The sequence below is a fragment of the Leptidea sinapis genome, chromosome Z, assembly GCF_905404315.1.
Source record: "Leptidea sinapis chromosome Z, ilLepSina1.1, whole genome shotgun sequence".
Classification (NCBI taxonomy): Eukaryota; Metazoa; Arthropoda; class Insecta; order Lepidoptera; family Pieridae; genus Leptidea; species Leptidea sinapis.
Genome location: NC_066312.1, coordinates 9,169,935 through 9,190,983, shown reverse-complemented (window position 1 = coordinate 9,190,983; position 21,049 = coordinate 9,169,935). Strand labels below are relative to the sequence as shown.

General features: G+C 33.0%; 2 protein-coding genes across 2 annotated transcripts in view; one reads left to right on the top strand and one right to left on the bottom strand.

Annotated features, from left to right (window-relative positions):
- The window catches only part of LOC126978370 (uncharacterized), a 275,304-nt gene that overhangs the window by 208,569 nt on the left and 45,686 nt on the right, over positions 1-21,049 (bottom strand). The gene's annotated exons all lie outside the window — the stretch shown is intronic.
- The window catches only part of LOC126978335 (myb-like protein Q), a 149,161-nt gene that overhangs the window by 104,495 nt on the left and 23,617 nt on the right, over positions 1-21,049 (top strand). The window contains exons 7-11 of the mRNA XM_050827075.1: positions 5,565-5,685; positions 11,825-12,115; positions 12,888-13,080; positions 15,288-15,416; positions 17,833-18,067. Coding sequence (XP_050683032.1) covers positions 5,565-5,685; positions 11,825-12,115; positions 12,888-13,080; positions 15,288-15,416; positions 17,833-18,067 — 969 coding nt within the window. The remainder of the gene's footprint in view (positions 1-5,564; positions 5,686-11,824; positions 12,116-12,887; positions 13,081-15,287; positions 15,417-17,832; positions 18,068-21,049) is intronic.

Genomic DNA, 21,049 nt, shown 5'->3' with positions numbered 1-21,049 from the left:
CTTTTAGAATACGACAAACAAACGAGTATTTCAACATATAACAAATAACTGAAACTATTTAATTGAGTATTGTTGTAGCCTACCTTTATAATATTCGCTTTACTTACTTCATCAACTTAGATCTAACTCAGCCAATTATTATGAAACGCACAATGGTTCATTAGTATGAGAATTTATATCATTGTTTCGGAGCTTGTTAATTAGTTTTAGTAAGAGGAATTGATATTTGGATAGGTTACTCCACAGTAGATATTGTTTTTAACTCAACTCCATCTATTGAATTAGGCGTTACTTTTCGGAAATCCATAATTATACAAATGATTTAAGTTTTCTTTAGTGTTAATTCCGTAATAATAATATATACCCCGTTACAAGTGTCACAACTTAGTTTATAAACGCCTTATTTTTCGGAATTATTTAATCGATCTTTGCCATTACATATTCGACTGGACACGTTCGGAATTGTAATTGTAAAAATAATATTGTTTTTCCTAAATATTTTAGCTATTTTATCTGATATTGGACCAATATATGTCAAACTACCCACATATTTGGTATTTGATTGTGGTGAGACGGGATAAAGTTCTGAATTAATTAAATGTTTTTGTTTACTTTTAATTAATTTGTTCACTAACTGTTTTGTATAGCCGTTGGAAACCGCGATTTGGTATATTGAATTAAGTTCTTTCGCGAAGCTGTCACGGGACAGTGGGACTGACATTAATCTGTGAACATAGCAGCGGAAGGCCGCTAGTTTATGTTGTACAGGGTGGCAAGATGACGCGGGAATAGCAATATCTGTATATGACGGCTTTCTATAGATTTGGAATTCTAATTTATTATTTACTCTTGTTAATGTTATATCCAAAAAATCCGGAGATTGGTTTGATTCGAATTCCAATTTAAGCTTTATTTTTGGGTGGATCTTATTAATTTTATTAATGAAAAGACCGATTTAACGTTGGGTGCCTGTCCAGCAAATGAATGTCGTCAACGTATCGGTAATAAAACAGGATATGTGGGTCTCTCACCACGTAATTATACTCAAAATTATCCATAAATATTTCTACCATAATTGGACTTACTGGTGATCCCATTGCTAATCCTTCCTTTTGGCGATAGAATTGTTTCATACATAACCTAGTAATATTGAAGATGTCATCCTTTTCACCGGGATGTATTCTCTGTTTTTCAAACAGGTCATCAAGGATAATTAAACTTTGTTCATATGGAACATTGGTAAATAAACTATCTACATCGAGAGACAATAATTTGGCATTTGGTGGAAGGTTGGTATTTTTTACTTTATTTATCAAATCTAGACTATTTTTCAAACTATACTGAGGATTGTATAATGATTTGTTTTTTATTATAACATTAAGTTTTTTGCCAAGGTGGGGTACCGATATAAGAAACTACTGGACGGACAGGATTATTTTCTTTGTGAATTTTAGGTAAACCGAATAAGATGGGAGGTCGCGGGTTCATGAGAACTACGTATTTTAATTTACTTGGAGAAATAAATGACGTATTTTTGATGAACTCTTTTAATTCTGAAGTAAAGTTTTTAGTGGGGTCTGAGTTCAGACGTTCGAAATCGTCGGTTTGTATTATATCATTTACTTTCTGTACATAATCGTTTTGAAATATTGGCGGAATTAACACTAAAGAAAACTTAAATCATTTGTATCAACTCCATCTGTTGCACAAATAGATTCCTAATAATTTCCGATTTAAGTTAATCGTAACCGTAGAAAAGAACAAGGCGAAACTTTTTCCACTACACCTGTAAATTTGAGTTGAGTGCTCTTAAATATTGTGGAGCACATTCCAGGAAATTTAAAGTGTTATTGTAGATTATAGAAGAGATGAATCATCAGTAATTGTGGCTTCGGTTTACACTAAAATATGGCGCGAATTTACTTACTAACGGAAAATCAATGCCGTATTTCATTTTACCATAAACAAATAGGCCGAGATAGATTAACATCAGTTCAAAGCACATGTGTATGCCAGTCCCCAATACATATTTGCTTTGCTAAAAATAGTAAATTTAAATCAAGGTTACAAAATAATAGGTATCCAAAACACTCACCAAACATTTCAATTTCAACAACGATAAGACCAACGCGTACTAATAGAAATAATTCAAGTGCTTTATCATATTCTACATATATTTTGTCACATAGATTATGCATAGACTTTAACGTCACACTAAGCTTCTACCAAAAGCATTGCGTTTCGATAATTTATATTTCGCGCGTATTTATTAAGTTTTGTTTTATAAATATTTTTTATACAGCAAAACATTGATAAGAAATAACTATGACTAATAATCAATACCTAATAGTAAAGATTAAAAAAAAATTTTGAACCAAATATTATTTCATATTTCTTCTTATCCCTTTTCTATTTCCATGTACTCTATTCGTGTTTATAATAATAGAATAGTAAAAGTAGCTTTGCTTTATTTTTTATCACAGTTTCGATAAATCACAGAAAATAAGAACCGTGTTGCAAAATTGTAAAAAGCAACTTAAGCGGCTTAGGACTGCACGACAGTCTGCAGAGAACAGTGTATCAGTTTGGCTGTGGTTTCTAATTTAATTCGATACAATTAGTTACTTACATAGCTTATCATTTCCCTAAGAACATATTCTTCACAGCAATTAAACGATCAAGGCATTCCTAACAATCCCAACGTGTTAAATATGTTTTTATTTCAAGAGTCTTAATAACATTATAATATCTAGCATTTGCTTTGATTAAAGCGAGTGTTACACCTTAAAATAAATGTTACTAAAAACTTTTTAAAAGATTAAAACGCGGAGTTTCTACATTAGTTTTTGCGTATGGAATTACATTTATATTATTATTTACCCTTTATCAGTCCCCCTTCAAACGTGCTCTGAAAAGGTCACGAAACGTCGAATTAGCTAAAATATTAATAAAAATGTAATTAGTACGCAAAAACTAATATAAAAACACAGTTACAATTACACGCGTTTTAATCCTTTAAAAAGTGTTCTATTTAAACATTATTCTATGTTATTAAAATTATGAATTATGGTCGAACTACGACCTTTGGGTAGCCACTTGTGGTTATACAAATGGCCAATTACCATGGACATCGATATGTAGTTGTGAGACTGACCTCACTGCAATTCAGTTCTCGATCAAAGCCGTATTGTTCGAAGTTTAACCAGGCAAAAGCGAGCTCTATTGTGATTTAATCCTGAGCTTATTGATATAGCAGAAGTTAACAATGCAACTTTACATTCATGGCTCCCTGTTGTTTTATAGATGGATATCATACTGCAGCCTTTTTCAATACAGGCAGTTCAATATTACAAGAACTGACCTACAACTTGCAACAATATTGTCATACTAATGGACACGACAAAAGCATCTTTTTGATTATTATTTTGCTATGAAACATTTTTCAGTGAAGTGTTTGAGCATGAAATTAAAGATTACGCTTTTAATATGCTCTTTCTAGCTATTGAATTGTGGTATTATATAAATCTTCAATGATGAAACAATATATATACCTTTCTATAGATAGAAAAAAGGTGTTTGAAGTTTTTCTTTTCTTTTGTCTGTTCGTTTTTTGGTATTTATCTCAGAAAAGTCTTAACCATAAGTTTTTATAGGATTGTTGGGGCAACAATTAATGTTTGTATTATATCTGTACTAAAACAAAAAAGATACTTGAAACTATATATTTGTAACTTAGAAATTATTGAATTACTATCAGCAAATCAAATGAAATAATTGTGTTCTCTTCAATTTTCATGGAGCTACACTATAGCTCAAACAATCTAAGTAAAGGAGGTTTAACTTGTAATGTGATTACTCAGACGCCGAGACCCTTGAAGATCAAATATTATTGAACTGAGCGCTACATCCGCAGGCTACGACACCGAGTGTAGCTACGAGGCCGAGTGTAGCTACGAGACTGAGTGTAGCTACGAGACCGAGTTTAGCTATGAGACCGAGTGTACCTACGAGGGCGATCATTTCTAAGATTTGAGCTATTACTATATTCTTATTGAAGACTAGCTGACCCGGCAGACTTCGTACTGCCTCAATCGATAAATAAAATACCTAAACTTTTGTATAAAATAAACTTAATACAAACAAAAGGAATCCTTTTTTTTTAAACAAACAACTAAAAAAAATTCTCGGTACGAATGAAATATTATTGTGGGATATCCATAAGAGACAGACATATACCGTAGCGGAGTTTTCTGTAGACCTTTTCAATGTATACAATACATTATTTTGATAAATATCGTAGAGTTCAGCCTGTGTTTGCAATATAAGCGGAAAATATGTAATTATTTACGACATCACATTAAAAACCTCAAAAATAACAGTATCTCTCCACTTAAACCTTCAACTTCAATCACTCTATCTATTAAATAAAACCGCATCAAAATCCGTTGAGTAGTTTTAGAGATTTAAGCATACATAGGGATATAGGGACAGAGAAAGCGACTTTGTTTTATACTATATAGTGAAGCTGTGTCAATTCGTTTTTATATACAGGGAGAATATGGCAAGAGGCTCACGTGATTGGAAAGGGTAAAACAACCACCCTTGGACATCCACCAGGGATAAAGATGCGTTGACCATTAAGGTGGGACTATGCTCAAAGGTTGAAGGTCTCTAAGTCTCATCGGTTCTGGAAAACTGCAGTTGGTATTTAATTAGTATCAAAAAGTTTCACGCAAAAGATCAGAATGATACTACTGGAATTTCGCATTTTGACGTAATTTTATAGAGTATTTCGAATAGACCGAATACTTCTCTACGAAACGCCTAAGAATCATACCGATCAGAAATGACTTCATCGCCGATAATTCGACACAATCCTCGTTGTATGCCATCAAATGGAGAGATCTGGTACTGGGGAGTACCCGCCCAAAGGTGTAGTTGTACGCCATGTGAAGCCAAATTTGCGCAAGATACAGGATGTAGATTAAATTAAAGTACTTAGTAAACCAAGCATTTTAGAGGCCACCAGAGTTTGTCCTTTTCTTTCAAGAGACTTGTAACCGATCGTCGCTCGATATATCAACGCCCGATACCTCTAAGGTGATCTCGAATCGAGGAATACGACAAAGGAAGGCATCATAGCGTGAACTCACAAATTTTGTCAGCCCTATTCCGATACCTTGCATAACATAGTCTCTAGTTCAGAGACAAGTTTGTTCATTTTCTCGACGGCGCTATGTGTGGAGGTATGCCTCTTACACGGCTTACCCATTATTGTTTCACAGCAGAAAATAAAATAAAGATACTAAGGAAAGAAAACAAAAAAAATATAATACACTTCTTCTTTTTGCATAGGTACTCTCGTTTCTTACAAAACACAAATCCCATTTTATATGATATTATTTAGTAATTCATTCAGCTAACTTTCAAACTTGCGAAATGTATTACGAGTTTCTCTTTCATTATTAAAATACTTTCTTTTTATTTCAGAACGCGGTAAAATAATAATTTAATCCCTAAACAATGGTTTTTGCTTATTTTAAGTAAAGTCTTTGTTTACGCAGAGCGTGGGACGCTGGCGTTAGGCCAAAGTCTGAAGAAGCGGCTGTGAGACGCGTTGCTGAGAGAAACGCGCTTCGGTGCTCCCTTTTACGAAGTGAAGCAAGAAAAAAACAACAACCAAAGGTATTTTGTATTCTTACTTGACCAAGTCTTACAAATTTATTGCAGCTTTATGTGAACAGCTTTCTTAAAATGTGTGTAAATAATAATTTCCTTCAATGAATTCTCACCGTGACACATTGTTGTATTTTCTTAAATAATCCTTGTACCAGACGAAAAATTACTTGCTAACTAAATAATTCACACGACTTTTGACCTGTAAAGCAAACTCCACAATGAGATATTTATTACAGAATTTTTGACATCAACTGAATTTTTTTTTATATATACCCAGGAGATTTCTGTAGATAAATATGACAAGTGTTAGAAAATAAATCACTAAATTAGGATTTCCTCACTCATAATAGTTGTGTCATATTTTCATTTTAATTTTTTTCAATGCATCATGAACCCTATAAAGTAACATCGCACACATTATTGAGTCCTATACTGGGCAAGATGCCCACTAGTTTCTTTTTATAGTTTGACCATTAAATAATTTTAATCTCATAATTTTATCATCATAACAGAAATTTTATTTCATTGTCTTACATTTATTATATTCATGAGATTTTCTTCTCATGATTTAATTCTAATTTTGCCGTATATTCTAAGCATATTAATTCTCATTCATTCATAGTTCAAGTCTCTCATACATTCACAGTCGTATTTCCCTTTAGCTAGATAGGGAAAACACAGTTCATTATCTATGCGTATGCTTAGTTAACCACTGGGAATTATCAATTAGTCGTTTGATTAAATCTGAACTCCGCAATTAGCAAACACTACTAATAAACGATAAATACTTTCGAATGTCTCAAACGGAATGATTGCGGAATTTGTCAATATCTTTACTGTCTACGTAGTATGAGTACCTCTCACTTTTCATGCGATGGTACCATTGACTGAAAAATGAGCGTAGTTTTCTTCTGGAATCGGTTCGTTGACTTTTTCGGACGCAGCCACCACTTTTTCTGGGATTATAAAGAGAATTTATTTGGTTAAACTTATCACTCATTTCAGGCAATATTAAAAACATCAAGATCACATCAGGCTGTTAGTTGGATGACTTACCAATATCACATTTTTCACAAGAAAATATGTGATAGCTTGTCTTTCGGAGTTCATAATCTGCGAAATTGACGGGTGAAGTTCCTACTTTTTGGGCGCTTCTGAAGACTGTCTTGGAAGATAGCTATAAATTATGTCTATTTGACAACCAGTTAATGTCCATTTATCACCTAACATGGTTGCTTAACAGGTCTTTCCAAAGATGAATTCCAATCAAGTTATATATAATTTTCAAATTCCGGAGATATTCAGAAAAATAATTGGGTATTAATGAGGTTTATGCTCTCTAAATAAGATTGAATTTGTCATTAGTATTTGCCGTGAAAGGCTGTCTTTCACTAAATTTTATAATGAGTTTGCCTCGGCAACTTAAGTTATAAATATGGCACATGTAAGGCTTCGTTCCAAAATGCAATGAATGCTTTAATGACATGGTGAAGATTCTACTAGTATACTGGATATACAGCTTCAACAATCAGTTTTAAGGTTAAACTTTTATTACATCGCCTCAAATTTTTTCGTCCATCTATCGCATGTCGCATTACAGCCTACCGTGGAGATTAAGTTCAATCATTAATTTCAACTACTATTTACAAGTGTGGATAGCCGAGTAGTAAGCTTGATTTTATTGCATAATATTTTTATTGTTTGAATTGTTATGCTAATATTAATGTTATTTTGTAAAAAAGAGTTTCACTTGTATCGTGGTGTTATAAAACCACATAATTGCTTTCTTTCATAGAACTTTTATTCGAAATGTATCACTAGCGCTCAAGTTTAGATTTTTGTTATCGAATAGCTACTACCGCCCAACACTTACACACATTATTTATGAAACGCCTATCAAGTTACCGCTGAGATTCATAAATCGACGCTGACAAGTCCCTGATTTGTTGCCGCGTAGGAATTAATTAATTTAATATTCCGACCACGCCAAAAGTATACGAGTAAATAACTTCCAGACATGTGACATGGGGAAAATTGCAAAGTCCCAGCGAATACTTTCACCATTTGAACAACAGGTTCGACTAAATATTACATTTAATATTGTATATACTTCTCAACGTTTTATGCAGCTATCCGAATGTGGTGATGATAATATTTAATATGACGATGCAAAAACGTTTTTCAAACAATTTGAAGGTAATCTAAATTTAACTGCAAATTTATTTTGTTAATCTATTGTGAAGACGATAAAGTTCAACCGTAGTTTGATAGTTTTATATGTCTATAAAAAGTTTTTTTTTCTGCAGTTCTAGGAGAATTCCCTCGAATATCGAAGTTCATAAGATCAAAATTAAAACAATCTTATACTTTTGTATTTACTAACGAAACTAGTTTTTATTAGATAAAAAATAAGCCGTATAATCACTTAAAGCTTATTTTCTTTGTATCTTTAGGGCGTAAACACACAAAGCTTTCACTTTTCGTACATTAATAATTTATATATAGTATTTATAATAAATAAATAATGCTGAACTAGCAAACTTTGTATTGAAAAAAAATTTGGGTATGAGGAATACATTACGACCGACAACTAATATTGTGAGATAAAAGGCTTATTACTTTAGATACCTTAGTCTTTTGTATTAGTGTGCGTGCGTTGCTGAAAATAGAGGTTAGCTGATCGCTCCTTTTTTGTTCACGTATACTTGTACGTATGAATTATCTAAAATACTTACTTTAACATCTTCGGTGAGATGACAACGTAATTTCAGTGCTTTTTTCCATACCAGAAGAGAACAAAGTGCATAAAATTAATCAGTTAATAAATATTACGTGAGCAATATCAGAGGTAGCTAACTGTAACACATAAATAATTATAATAATATATACCCATTTACACACTTTTACACATTTTATCTTGCCCCAAAACTAGGCAGAGCCTGTACTATGGGTACAAGACACCGATATATTTATGCAATATACTTACTTAAACATAATATATATAAATACTTATAGTAATCCATAACTCGGAAACAAAGATCCATATTCATCATATAAATGTTTGCACATATCCGGATTCGTACCTAGATCTCCTGCTGAGTAGACAGTGTCTCTAACCCCTGGGCTATATGGGCCGTATAAAATAAAATTAGGGCATATTTTCGTAGCAGGGTCAAGGTTGAATTATACTTCGATGCACAATGTGGTACTTGTAATTATTCTGTGATATTATTAAATTTTTTTAATTAACCTCGACATGAATTATTTATACACTAATGACAAATATACAATAGAAATTGTTTAAGCTCAAAATTAGATCAATTAATTATTGGCAGCTTCGACAAAAGTAGCTAAACTTTAATAGATAATAACTTATATTATATAAGCTACTCTGTAATCGCTCAGAGTGGAACAAATTAATTTAAATTTTCCTCGTCAATTATGTATAATAATGAATAGAACTTAATAAGAAAACGACGGAGGCAATCTCTGTCATCCAATTAACTGAATCATGTTGAAGGTCGCCAATTAAATTATGAAAGCGATATAAGAGGTGTGAATATGTTGAAAATATATGAATATGCCAAAGAAACAAGAAGCTTACGTTGAAAGCATTAAGGCTGGAATTATTTTGTATTTTAATATGGATAAGAAAAAGTAACGAATTTCCATTTAAGAGTTGATGAATCTATGCCTTGCTTAGCAATATTATTTCGTTAGAATATGTTATTTTAAAAAGGTTTAGTATTATTTTACATTTTCTTTTATTAGTTAAATCTATATATACGTAAAGCAACAAACATTGTACCCCTTTTAGGACTCCATAGCCATATTGCAAAAACGGAACCGTTATGGATTCGTCATGTCTATCTGTCTGTCTGTCCGTCCGAATTTTGTCAGTAGATGTATTTTGTGAACCGCATTAAGATGTGCAGACAAAAATAGAAAAAAAAAACAAACTCTAAAATTCTTTTCAATCAAACCCATACGTGTGGAGTATCTATGGATAGGTCTATAAAATGATATTGAAGTTTGCAATATTATTATTTTCTAAACTGAATAAATTGCGCGAGAGACATTTCCAAAGTTGTAAAATGTGTCTTCCCCCTCCCCCCCCCCCCCCCCCGTGACTTATAAAATAAGAGAATAATAAAAAGAAGAAATTACCATGCAAACTTCAACTGAAAGTTGGTTTGAACGAGACTAGATCTCGTAGTAAGTAGTTTTTTAATACGTCATAAATCGAAAACCGCAACTTACGTTTCATACAATATCCTCAATTATAAAAAAAAAAATGTTACTTGCTGCTTCGTAACCCTTCATGGGCAAATCGTATTCACACTTGGCCGCTTTTTTAAAAAGATTGCGCGAACGGATGAACGTAGAATTTAATACTGTTACTGTCATATCAATAAACGCAATGTAAAGTTACTCCAAGTTTAAAATTACTTCTCCCTGTCATGTAATTCTATAGTGACAAATGATAAGATAAGAAAAATTAGGATAAGTATAAAAACAAACGGCCTTACGAATAAACTTGGCATAAAGTTATACTTTAGAATAAACCAAGCATTTACAAAATGTTGAATGTCGCTGACAACACTGTCAATACAATGATAATTCTAAGGTTTTCTGAATGTTCCGAAGCATCCTTGCAATTAAAGGCGGGAAACGTTATACGTTTAAATAAACTAACCGTTTATTCTCAGGTAAAACTTTATGCCAATTTTATTTATTATTCGACGACCCATATAGCCGAATGGTTAGTGACCCTGACTACTAAGCTACAAGTCCCGGGTTCGAATCCCGGTAGGTGCAATCATTTACACGATGAATATAGATGTTTGTTTCCGAGTCATGGATGTTTATATGTATTTATGTATGTTTAAGTAAGTATATTGTAATAAATATATCGGTGTCTTGTACCCATAATACAGGCTATGCCTAGTTTGGGGCAAGATAATTTGTGTAAAAGTGTGTCAATATTATTATATTATTATTATTATTTATAAGGCCGAAATAGTTAGGGAATGACGAATGAAATTTACTTAGCTCATAAGAAAAATTATAATATTAATTATTAAATTATTAATAATAATAACACAGTTAAAGTTTATACGGAGAAGATGTGCGCAAGCCTTTTTGTCTTTATAATTATATTAAATTAATTAAAATAAATATAAAACCCACTACTAACTGCCTGAATGACACACATACATTATAGAGGTATTTAGTCTTTGAAAAGTAAACCCTTATGAAATTCAATCTTAAAAAATAAATGAGATATGGTTGAATTTCGACCTTTTAGCGACCAGTAGTAATAATGTTGCAAATATTAAAACTTTTGCTAGTTTAAAAGTTACATACAGAAGTGAACAGTATGCTTTGATCTCAACAGTCGCGCTCTGCGAGTATGTGAATATAAGCGGCTTATTCGTGTTGTAAAGGTTATTTTAGTTAAAGTTTGTACGGAATAATATTTTCAACAAAGTTTATTTAAAATCAAATGTGTATTTAAACTATGAAGCTAAACTGAATGAATTTAAAATAGAATAGTTACTATGTGCGCTCTCAAATAAAATTTCCGTATGATGTATCGAATGAATCGAGCCCCTTCTTGATAAAAAAAAGATATTAATTGGATAGTAGTAAAGTCAAAGCCAAATAAATTTTATTCAATCAGGCTTGAACAAAGCGCTTTTGAATCGTCACGATGAATATTTCTTTGAAATTACTGAATCCACCGTATGTTCGGAAAAAGTAAACCCGTGAGAAGAACATACAAGAATCTCAACCGCAACTCTTTTCAATCAAATAGAGTATATTACAATGGTTGTAATATACATAATGAAAAAAGTTTGTATGATACTGCAATCATCTGCAATGCATATATGAATCAAGATTAAATAATATCAAATATTAAATAAAAATTAATAAACAATAAACTGTATATGTATAAATTATCGTATATTGGATGCATCAACCTTCAGAGCTTGAATTCATTGTTTGTGTAAGGATGCTTCGTGAACATGATGGCCGTAATTACTGTCATAATTATTAATCGCATCCAACAAATACAAGACGTAAAGTAACCTAGAATTTCAAAACAATTATTTGACATTATAATTTTGTGTTGCTCTAACAGCAAGAAGTAACTTCGCTAGCTGAACGGATACGTCTATTAACCTGTGATGTCGAGGATGAGCCTGAGGAACAGCACTCGTCACCAGCCGCGGCGAGTGTTGACAAGTTTTCGAACACGAGTGACAAATCGAATGACAAATCCAGCGAAAAATCGTTCAATGGTGTCGACAAGAATAATGAAAAGGCCTTCGGCAGTGGGTCCTCTAGTTCATCGTCCTCCACGCTCTCTGCTCCAGTGCTGACAAGACAACGGCCGCCTGACTTGGGAGATGTACATCAAGAACCACACAAGGTACCATTATAAGTTTAACAAATTTAATTTACATTTTACCATATACAGGCTGTTTCTTTAAGTGTGACCAGGCGTTTATTCCGTAACTATTATTGATATCAAAAAGCCTTAAACTGATATAGAAAGTACGTTACATAATTAGTAAAATGATATTAATTACTTTAAAAAGATCGTACGAAATCGTACAAACATTTTTATAATAATAATAGGTAAAATGATGGTTTTGCTGCTTCTAAACATGTACTAGGGATCCATAACATTGCAGAGAACTGTATTAACATAACTATTACTATTACGCCAACTCTCGCGGCAGCATTGCTTTTTCTTCTGATTAACATCAAAAATATCTATATTTAACAATATATATAAGGCCTAATAGTATGATAATCGCTATCCCTATATAAATACAAATCCGAATGGTTGATACTGATATAAAAGCATCCAAACAAAAGAGAAGTTTACTTAATATGTACATAAAAAAGAAGATAAACTTCTTTTTTTCTTTTTATTTTAACTACTTATACTTAGTACATATTGAATTTTATTTAAGTAATCGTCCATTGGTTATAGTTCAGTGGACTTATGAGTGACAAGAGACTTATGAACTATGATAAATGGTCTAGTTGACGATCTAGCTTTAGGGTGTCGAGTTTGGTATCGGTAGTTAGTTTTGTCCTAATGCGCCAATAGAAGTGTAATTTATCCGGTATTGTTATCACGAGTGTTTTTCTGAACATGTGATGTTATATGTATTGACATCATCCTCTTGCAGCCCCGACCGGAACCACGAAGGCAGTTTCTGTCAACTCTTGCCCCACTCACTGCGTGTGTTGGCAGCGCTGCTCATCATGAGGGATTTTACTACGTTGCTCCGGGAGACAGGACCTCAGCGACATCAGCAACTACACTGGATATTCAGGAAACCAATGAAGCACCAGCTCCTGATGTCGTCGCAGGTACACCAGGTAAGTAGATGAAACTGATATTTGTTTTTCTATAATAAACTTAAATTAAATTGATAAGATCTGTAATGTAATAGCTACTGCGCCTTTAAATCTGAAACACATAATAAGCCAGCATCCTGCGCAGAGAAGTCTCCCGTATATATATTTAAATACATAGTCTGACCATAAATACTAATTAAAAATAAAAATAAAATATTACATTTGAATTTGGAATCTGTCAATTAGTCGACAGAGTGCAACGTGGGCTATATTCGACTTCAGTGATGGTTCGGTGGGGTATTAGCTATAAAGGAGTGACTGATACCATACTTTTGTGAAAAAGGTATCAAAACATCGGCACGAGTATATCAAGATGCCATTCTTGAGATGTTAGTGAAGCCACTTAACAACACCATGTACAATAACCAAGAATGGTCCTTCCGGCAAGCGGGTCATAAAGCTCGGTATACGCAGTCTTGGTTAGAACCTAACGTTTCGGACTTCATCAGAGCTGGAGACTGGCCGTTGTCTAGTCCCGATCTTAATCCGCTGTATTATGATTTATGGTCTATGTTAGAGAGTACGGCTTGCTCTAAACGCCATTATAATTTGTATTGGAATGGAATGGAAAAAGTCCGTGCTCCTATTGATAACTGGCCCCAACGTTTAAAGGAATGTATTGCAGCCACATCAAATAAGCTTTTTATATTTTTTTTTTTATATTTATGTATAAAACTAACATATTAACAGTACCATGTCAATACATATTTGAAAACCTAATATTTGTGCATAAAAATATAGATCGTTTTAAAAAAAACAGTGACATTCATAATTGCAACACTAGAAATAAACAAAATCTTGCTCTGATTCACACAAGGCTAACGAAAATAGACAAATCATTCAGAGGACAATGTGTCCGTTTTTATAATAAAATCCCTGAAGAAATTTGCAAACTACAATTAAAAAAGTTTAAAATATTTGTTAAACAGAAACTTTGAAAAAAAGCTTATTATACAATTAAAGATTATATAACAGATAAAAGTGCATGGGATTAAAGCAATGTAAATAATTTTAAGGTCTGCATACTATTTTATTTTATAAGCAGTAGGACCGTATTATTCTATTATTTGTATATTTTCTTGACTTCAAAAAGTGATGCGGTTATCCTATTTTGAGAAATAAACTATTTGAATTTGAATTTGAATTTAACACACTGTAAAAGTAATAAATGTTATTTTGCAATAGAATTATTTTTCTTTGTTTCAGTATTTAAGGCAAGACTTATTTTAGACTTAGAAAACATTTTGTAACGTTTTTTGCTGTGTGGTTAGTTATATTCTATTATTTTTAATGTAAGTTAATTGAGACAAATAAAATATGTGTACGTACATTGATCGTTAACTTTACTATAACAATAGCGGCTCTAATGCCCCTTTTAACGTACCTTGGACCTTATACTTGTAATGACACAAATGTATGTAATGATATAAATTTAAATACTTTACAAAAATAAACTATATTTATTTTTTAACATCATATGCGAGTACATAGTGAACCATATGATAGCTGTTACACGCGACTTTGTCTGCATTTCCCAGTGTCTGCATGTACCATATTAATTTGTGTTCCAATGCTGCCACATGCATAATATAAAAAAGTTATCCCTCAACGTTTGGAAGAAACATTTACATCAGAGTGATTTTTTTTCTGACTTACCTACTTTGCAAATCCAGCTACCACGAAAAAGTATTTTCATGTTTCGGTTTAATATAGTCTATAACACTAACAAATAATTTGGCTTAATATTGGTCTCACAATTTTCAAAATCTGTTCAGTAGAGAGACCCCCTACAACCTCACAAATGTTACCTCTTTAATATCAGTACATATAACTTATATGTAATACCTTGCCATTTCTTATATGATATAAGAAATGGCAAAGTATTACGAAATTCAAAAGAATTGTTAAAAAATATGTATGTGGCAAAGGTTACTGTAATGATACCACGGATTGGGAATGGAACGACCGCCCTCAGGCTATTAAATAATAAATTTTATTTCACGATATTACATTATAACACTTTTTTTAATGAAAAAAAAAGAAGTCCGCTGAGTTTCTTGCGGCCGCACAGGTCTGAGGCATACTTTTTCGAATGGGTGGCAGTTTTTGACTTTTAATAAGTGATATTATATCCCATTTTGAATTTTGAAAAAATGTTTTTTGTTCAGGAGCGTCTGATAACGATGAAAGTTTAGCAGCGTTTGTTCGGGCCTCGGCTAGGCGTACAGAAAGAATTCGACAACGTTACGGGCAGGAGTCACAGCCTGTTAGCAGTGATGACGAACACGATGACTATGGTAAGATAACTCATGCTTAAACATTATAATATATATTACTAATACAATTATTAAACATATTTTTGACTATTAAAAGTATTTTTTATGGAAAAGTAGCACATACGAGCGTACGGGTCAACCTGGTGTTATGTGATCACCGCCGCCCACATTCTCTTGCAATACCAGCGAGATCAAAGGACCGCTTTTTTTGAAAATATTCATGTCGTATCGTTCCGGAATAACGGGTGTAACTCTAAGTTAATTTTAAAAATAAGTAAAAAAAAAAGATCTTGTCACCATACTATTTCGAATTAGTTTATTTTTAACTGTCCACTCCTAATCCTAAATATGTAAGTACTCTGTTTTCTTGATTTTATGCTATGATCAAAAAACGTATGTCTATGCTTATCGTTGTAAATATATCATTGTCTTGTAGATAATTTGTGTAATGGCGTGTCAATATTATTTTTATTATTTAATTTGTTATTTTGAAGTCTACGCAGACAAAGTTATGAGCAAAAGCTCGTATAAGCAAGACATTTATATTTCGGTTACTATAATCTCAGTCTTAATAAGCATTTACTGCGATCAATAACCGAAAATTTCTACGTAATAGGTGTGCTGTACTGTAAATTTCATCGGTTAATACACAATTGGGATTCTTGTCTGACACCAATACATACCTAATGAATAACCCGATATCCTGTATAACAACCGACGTATTCCTTGATGCGTTCACGATTGAATTAAATTGGACTAACAATACTTGAATACATGCATACTCACGTACTAATAGCCCTTTGTACAAAGTAAACACAGACGATGTACTTTGTGACCGACTCGTCTTCGCACAAGGGGTCAAAGGTCGGACTTACTGCGAAAATAGAGGAGACATTCCCGCGACAGATGGAGATAAAAAATAAGTTTTCTCTTTAATATATTCTTAAATTGATTTTGCTTCAAATATTAAAGCACAAAATATACGATGTAAAAGTGATATTATATTTTATGTAAGATATATAGTGTGTAATTTTCAAATGGTTTTTTAAATTAAAACTTTTTTAGACACGAGCTCTTCCAGCGTTTAAGGTGAGTGAACCGCTTTTTTTATGACATGTCGTATCGATCACGAAGTACTTTTTACTTTAGTTTGTTCTCGTAGAATTGAACTTGCGTTAGTAGATGCGTTTTTTTATGACAAAAAGGGCCGAGACGAGCATCAGCTTCAGCTGATAGTAATTGATACGCCCTGCCTATTACAAAGCAGTGCCGCTTAGGATTCTTAAAAAAATCCAATAATTCTGAGCGGCACTACAATTGCGCTCATCACCTTAAGACATAAAATGTTAAATCTCATTAGCCAAGTAATTTCACTATGTACGGTGTTTTTCAGAACGAAATACAATAATGCTTACTCATTACTGCTTCACGGCAGAAATAGGCTCCGTTGTGGTACCCATAACCTGGCCGGCATTCTGTGCAAAGGAGCCTCCCACTGTGTTTACATGCGTGTCGTGTAATGATGGGATTCAGTGGCAAGGATATGAATGAACTCACCGTGATAATTGCGGATTAACACGCACAATGAAGCGACGTCTACACGCAATGTCAAACGATATAAAAGCCTTACACAGATTACGAGATCCCGACAATTCGAGCACCTTGCGTTGCACACCATCAAATTGTTCGAGTAGATACTGGCTGCGGAATGAATGCCTCAGGCCTGAGAAGAATAGGCGCAAAAAACTCAGCGGGCTTTTTTTCATCAAAAAATATGTTTACAAAGTAATATTGTACAATTGAACTTATTATTTAATAGCCTGAGGGAGGTCGCTCCATTCCCAATCTGTGATATCATTGAGAAAGTGATTTATGTTATAGTAACCTTTACCACACAAACGTTTTAACAATTTTTTTGAATTCCATATGAGATCGGACCAATTGTCTTTGTAGGGAATTTAGCACTGTACTCCAGATCGCGAAATCATGCATTCCGATATAAGACATAGAATTAAGTGTACTGTTGTTGAAGATTGGTAATACGACAAATGGGATTTTCTTCGCGGTTCACATATATAAGCAGTTGAGTAAAGCAGTTTTAATTTTACCCCGTTTTGTGTATCTCAGGTGAACATAGGTAACATTCAAAATGATAGACATGGTCTCAGGTGAAGCTGATTAGAATATTCTGCGATAGTAATTAAAATTATCGACATAGTCTGAAGTAATATTCAATATTATAAGATAATAATATTCAAAGTTAAGGGACAGGTGTTCATAATATTTTTAAATCGGTTTAATTATGCGGTTTTCAAAGTGTAACATATAAACAGAAGAACTTTGACATTTCGTATATCCGGAAATTAATGTATTATTAAAATAATTGATACAAAATAGTAGTACATAATTGTATGTTAACGAAATGGATGGCTTCCAGGATTCCACCGACGACCAGCTGTTCGAGGAATAGCTGTGAAACAACAACTTGGTGCTTCAGATGATATACTGCAGCAGATGCAGACTGAACTTCAGCCTGCCTCCAGCTCAACACTCGCCCCAGTACCGGCACACGCTTGCCAACGTAATATAAATGCAAATTATGCTTGGCCCTATTATTCTGAAGCCAATCTCAACTCAAGGCCTCAGAGCAGAAGCAGTAGCAATACTAACTGGTAAGTCGATAGAATAAACAGTGTACATTGGTATTTTGCAATAATCTAATACACTAGCGGGCCAGAGAGACGTTGTTCTGTACACACGTCTTAAATTTTAAAAATCGGTCCAGCCGTTATGTTGAGTTCACTACCATACACATCGGCAGGAGAATAACATATGGACTGAATTGAGAATCTAAACCAATATCAAACTCACTGGAACACACAAAAAAATCATCCAAATCGGTCCAGCCGTTTTGGAGATAGTTCAATTGTTAATCTTAACAATCCTTGAATCCACTTGAACACACACAAAAAAATTCATTTGAATCGGTCTAGCCGTTTAGGAGGAGTTCACTGTCAACACACGTACAGAAGAATTATATATATGAAACATAAATGGCCTTACAAATATATAATATTTAACCTAGGTATAAAGTTATACCTGAGAATTATCCAAGAATAATCTATACATATAATTAAAATTGGAGTGTCTGTTTGTAATATTGAAATAACCGTTTTTTACTACATGTAAAAATGTAGTAAAAAACGGTTGACCGATTATGACGGGACTTTTATTGGCAGGTAGCTGATGTAATAAGGAGTAACTTAGGCTACGTTTATTTTAACAAAAATCTTTTATTTTAGAAAAATAAAGTAATGTTGCAATGTCTAAGAAACGGTCTAACTTTAAAAATAATTTATGTGGCAAAACAACGTTTGCCGGGTAAGCTGGTATAATATAAAATGTTGAATATATCGCTGACAATACTGTCAATACAATGCTAATTTTGAGATATTCCGAATGTCAAGCAGCCTTGCAAATAAACGCGGGAAACAAATAAAATCGTAAACAAAATGTGTATTTGTAAACATTTTGCAAATTCTTGGTATATTCCAATTTTATTTGTAAGGCTGAAAATATTTACATTCCCAACATTCCTCAATAACTGCCTGCGGTTATAACAAATATTTATTTAAAAACTAGCTGAAAGGAATGATGGTTTTCAGCGTGTAAAAATAGTGGTATTTTCGTGACTATTATAATAGTTTTGATAAATGTCTAAACAAATCATAGGGGTAAATTTAAATATAAATGAGAACTACCTTATAAAAACAAAGCGCTTGTTAAAAAATTTTGATTGCGAGATTGTTTTTAGACGCAAAACTGGTCTATTTTTTTTATGGAAAGAGAAGGACAAACGAGCGTACCTACCGGTCATCTGGTATTAAGTGTTAACACCAGAGGAACCACAGGAGCGTTACTGAGTACTTCCGTTCCTAAATAATGCTTTCTACGTGTATGCAAAGAATATATTATTATAGTACAATTAGTGTATAATATATTTTTCTTAGATTAATAATATACAAATAAAATTTTATGAACGATGCGGGGCTCGAACCCACGACCTCCGGCGTTGTGTGCCGTTGCTCTAACCAACTCTAAAATTTTTGTTTTTCTAATTTTATTTGTATATTAATCCTAGAAGTATGGGTTATCACTTTAAAAAAGATAACATATTGTTTAGATTTACAAGAGCGACATCTCAAGTCAATTTCCTAATATGCAAATATTGGGGTCGAGCAGGTTATCAACTGTAAAGTAGATCATGTAGATGAAGCCACAACCTGAGAGTTGAACAAAGCAAACAAGATTTTATAACGATACGTTACTGAACGGTTTGCTCAGTTGGTTAGAGTGGCACCGGCACGGTACGCCGGAGGTCGTGGGTTCGAGTCCCGCATCGTTCATAAAATTTTTGTTTTTCATTCACCACCAAATTTTTTGTCAAGACAAATCAAACGAGCTCAAACTTGATCGCATTATCTTGTTCAGTTTAGGAGTTCCTATTACCGTCTCGCAACTCCATCATCAACCAGGTATAGGGAATCATCATCTTGCAAGTATGCCAAATTTGAGCCCAATCGAATGTCTAAGCTAGTTCTAATATTACCTATTGTTCCTTGGATTATAAATTTAAGGTCGGATTTATTGCGATTTGTAATAGCGTTTTTTAAAGATATACCCCCTTATTCATAATAGTCTGCCAACTTAAAGCAATTCTCACTCTGTCTTCTTCTATTAACCTAAGTCAGAATGAGAAATAACACTCCTTAGCGGCTGTTTTAAGTTAGCGGACCATTATGAATAAGGCGGATAGAAGATAGATATAACGTAATGCAACGCTCTTGTATCCACTATGAATCCACTGTTGTTGCAAGAGAATGTGGGCGGCGGTGATCACTTAACACCAGGTGAACCGTACGTTTGTTTGTCCTCTATTCCATAAAAATCTATATTTACATAATATATTTGTAGTTAAAGGATGTTGAATTAATAAAACAACTTATTCGATGATACCATATTTATGTGAGTACCTATTTTTACTCGTATTATTAAAGTTTATATCAAACCAAACTTTAAGTTGTACCTACAAGCAATACAGACGTATTTTATATGTAATTACCCCAATATTTTTTTGTTTATGTCTTACACACTAAATAAGCTGACAGCTATTCTGCCCGTATTTTGTACATCATTCATTAAATGTCAAAAAATACCAACCATTCAAAACTACATGCCTCAGAAATGAAATGATCGGGCACAATAAACTTAGTGGGTTTCTTTTTTTAAATATAATTTCGTTAGAATAAAATTACTTAAATAGCCTGACGGCGATCGCTCCTATTCCAAGTTGTGTTATCTTTAAGAAAGTCTTTTATTTTCATTGTTATCCACGTTTTTAACATTTCTTTTGAATTTGTCAAGATATTTGTTTTGTACATTTACAGGGATCATACTATGAAAACACACCCAACGCCCAACAAAAGCGTTATTAATTCGGCTCTACAGAGTAGTATGTATAACGTGTTTATGTCTATCAGAGTCACTAGAAAAACTGCCTATGTACATAAAAAACATTTTCAAGAATATATTGAGAGGCATTACTTAAAATGCTTATTAATTCTTAAATTCTCTTTATCAAGATGAGAAATCAT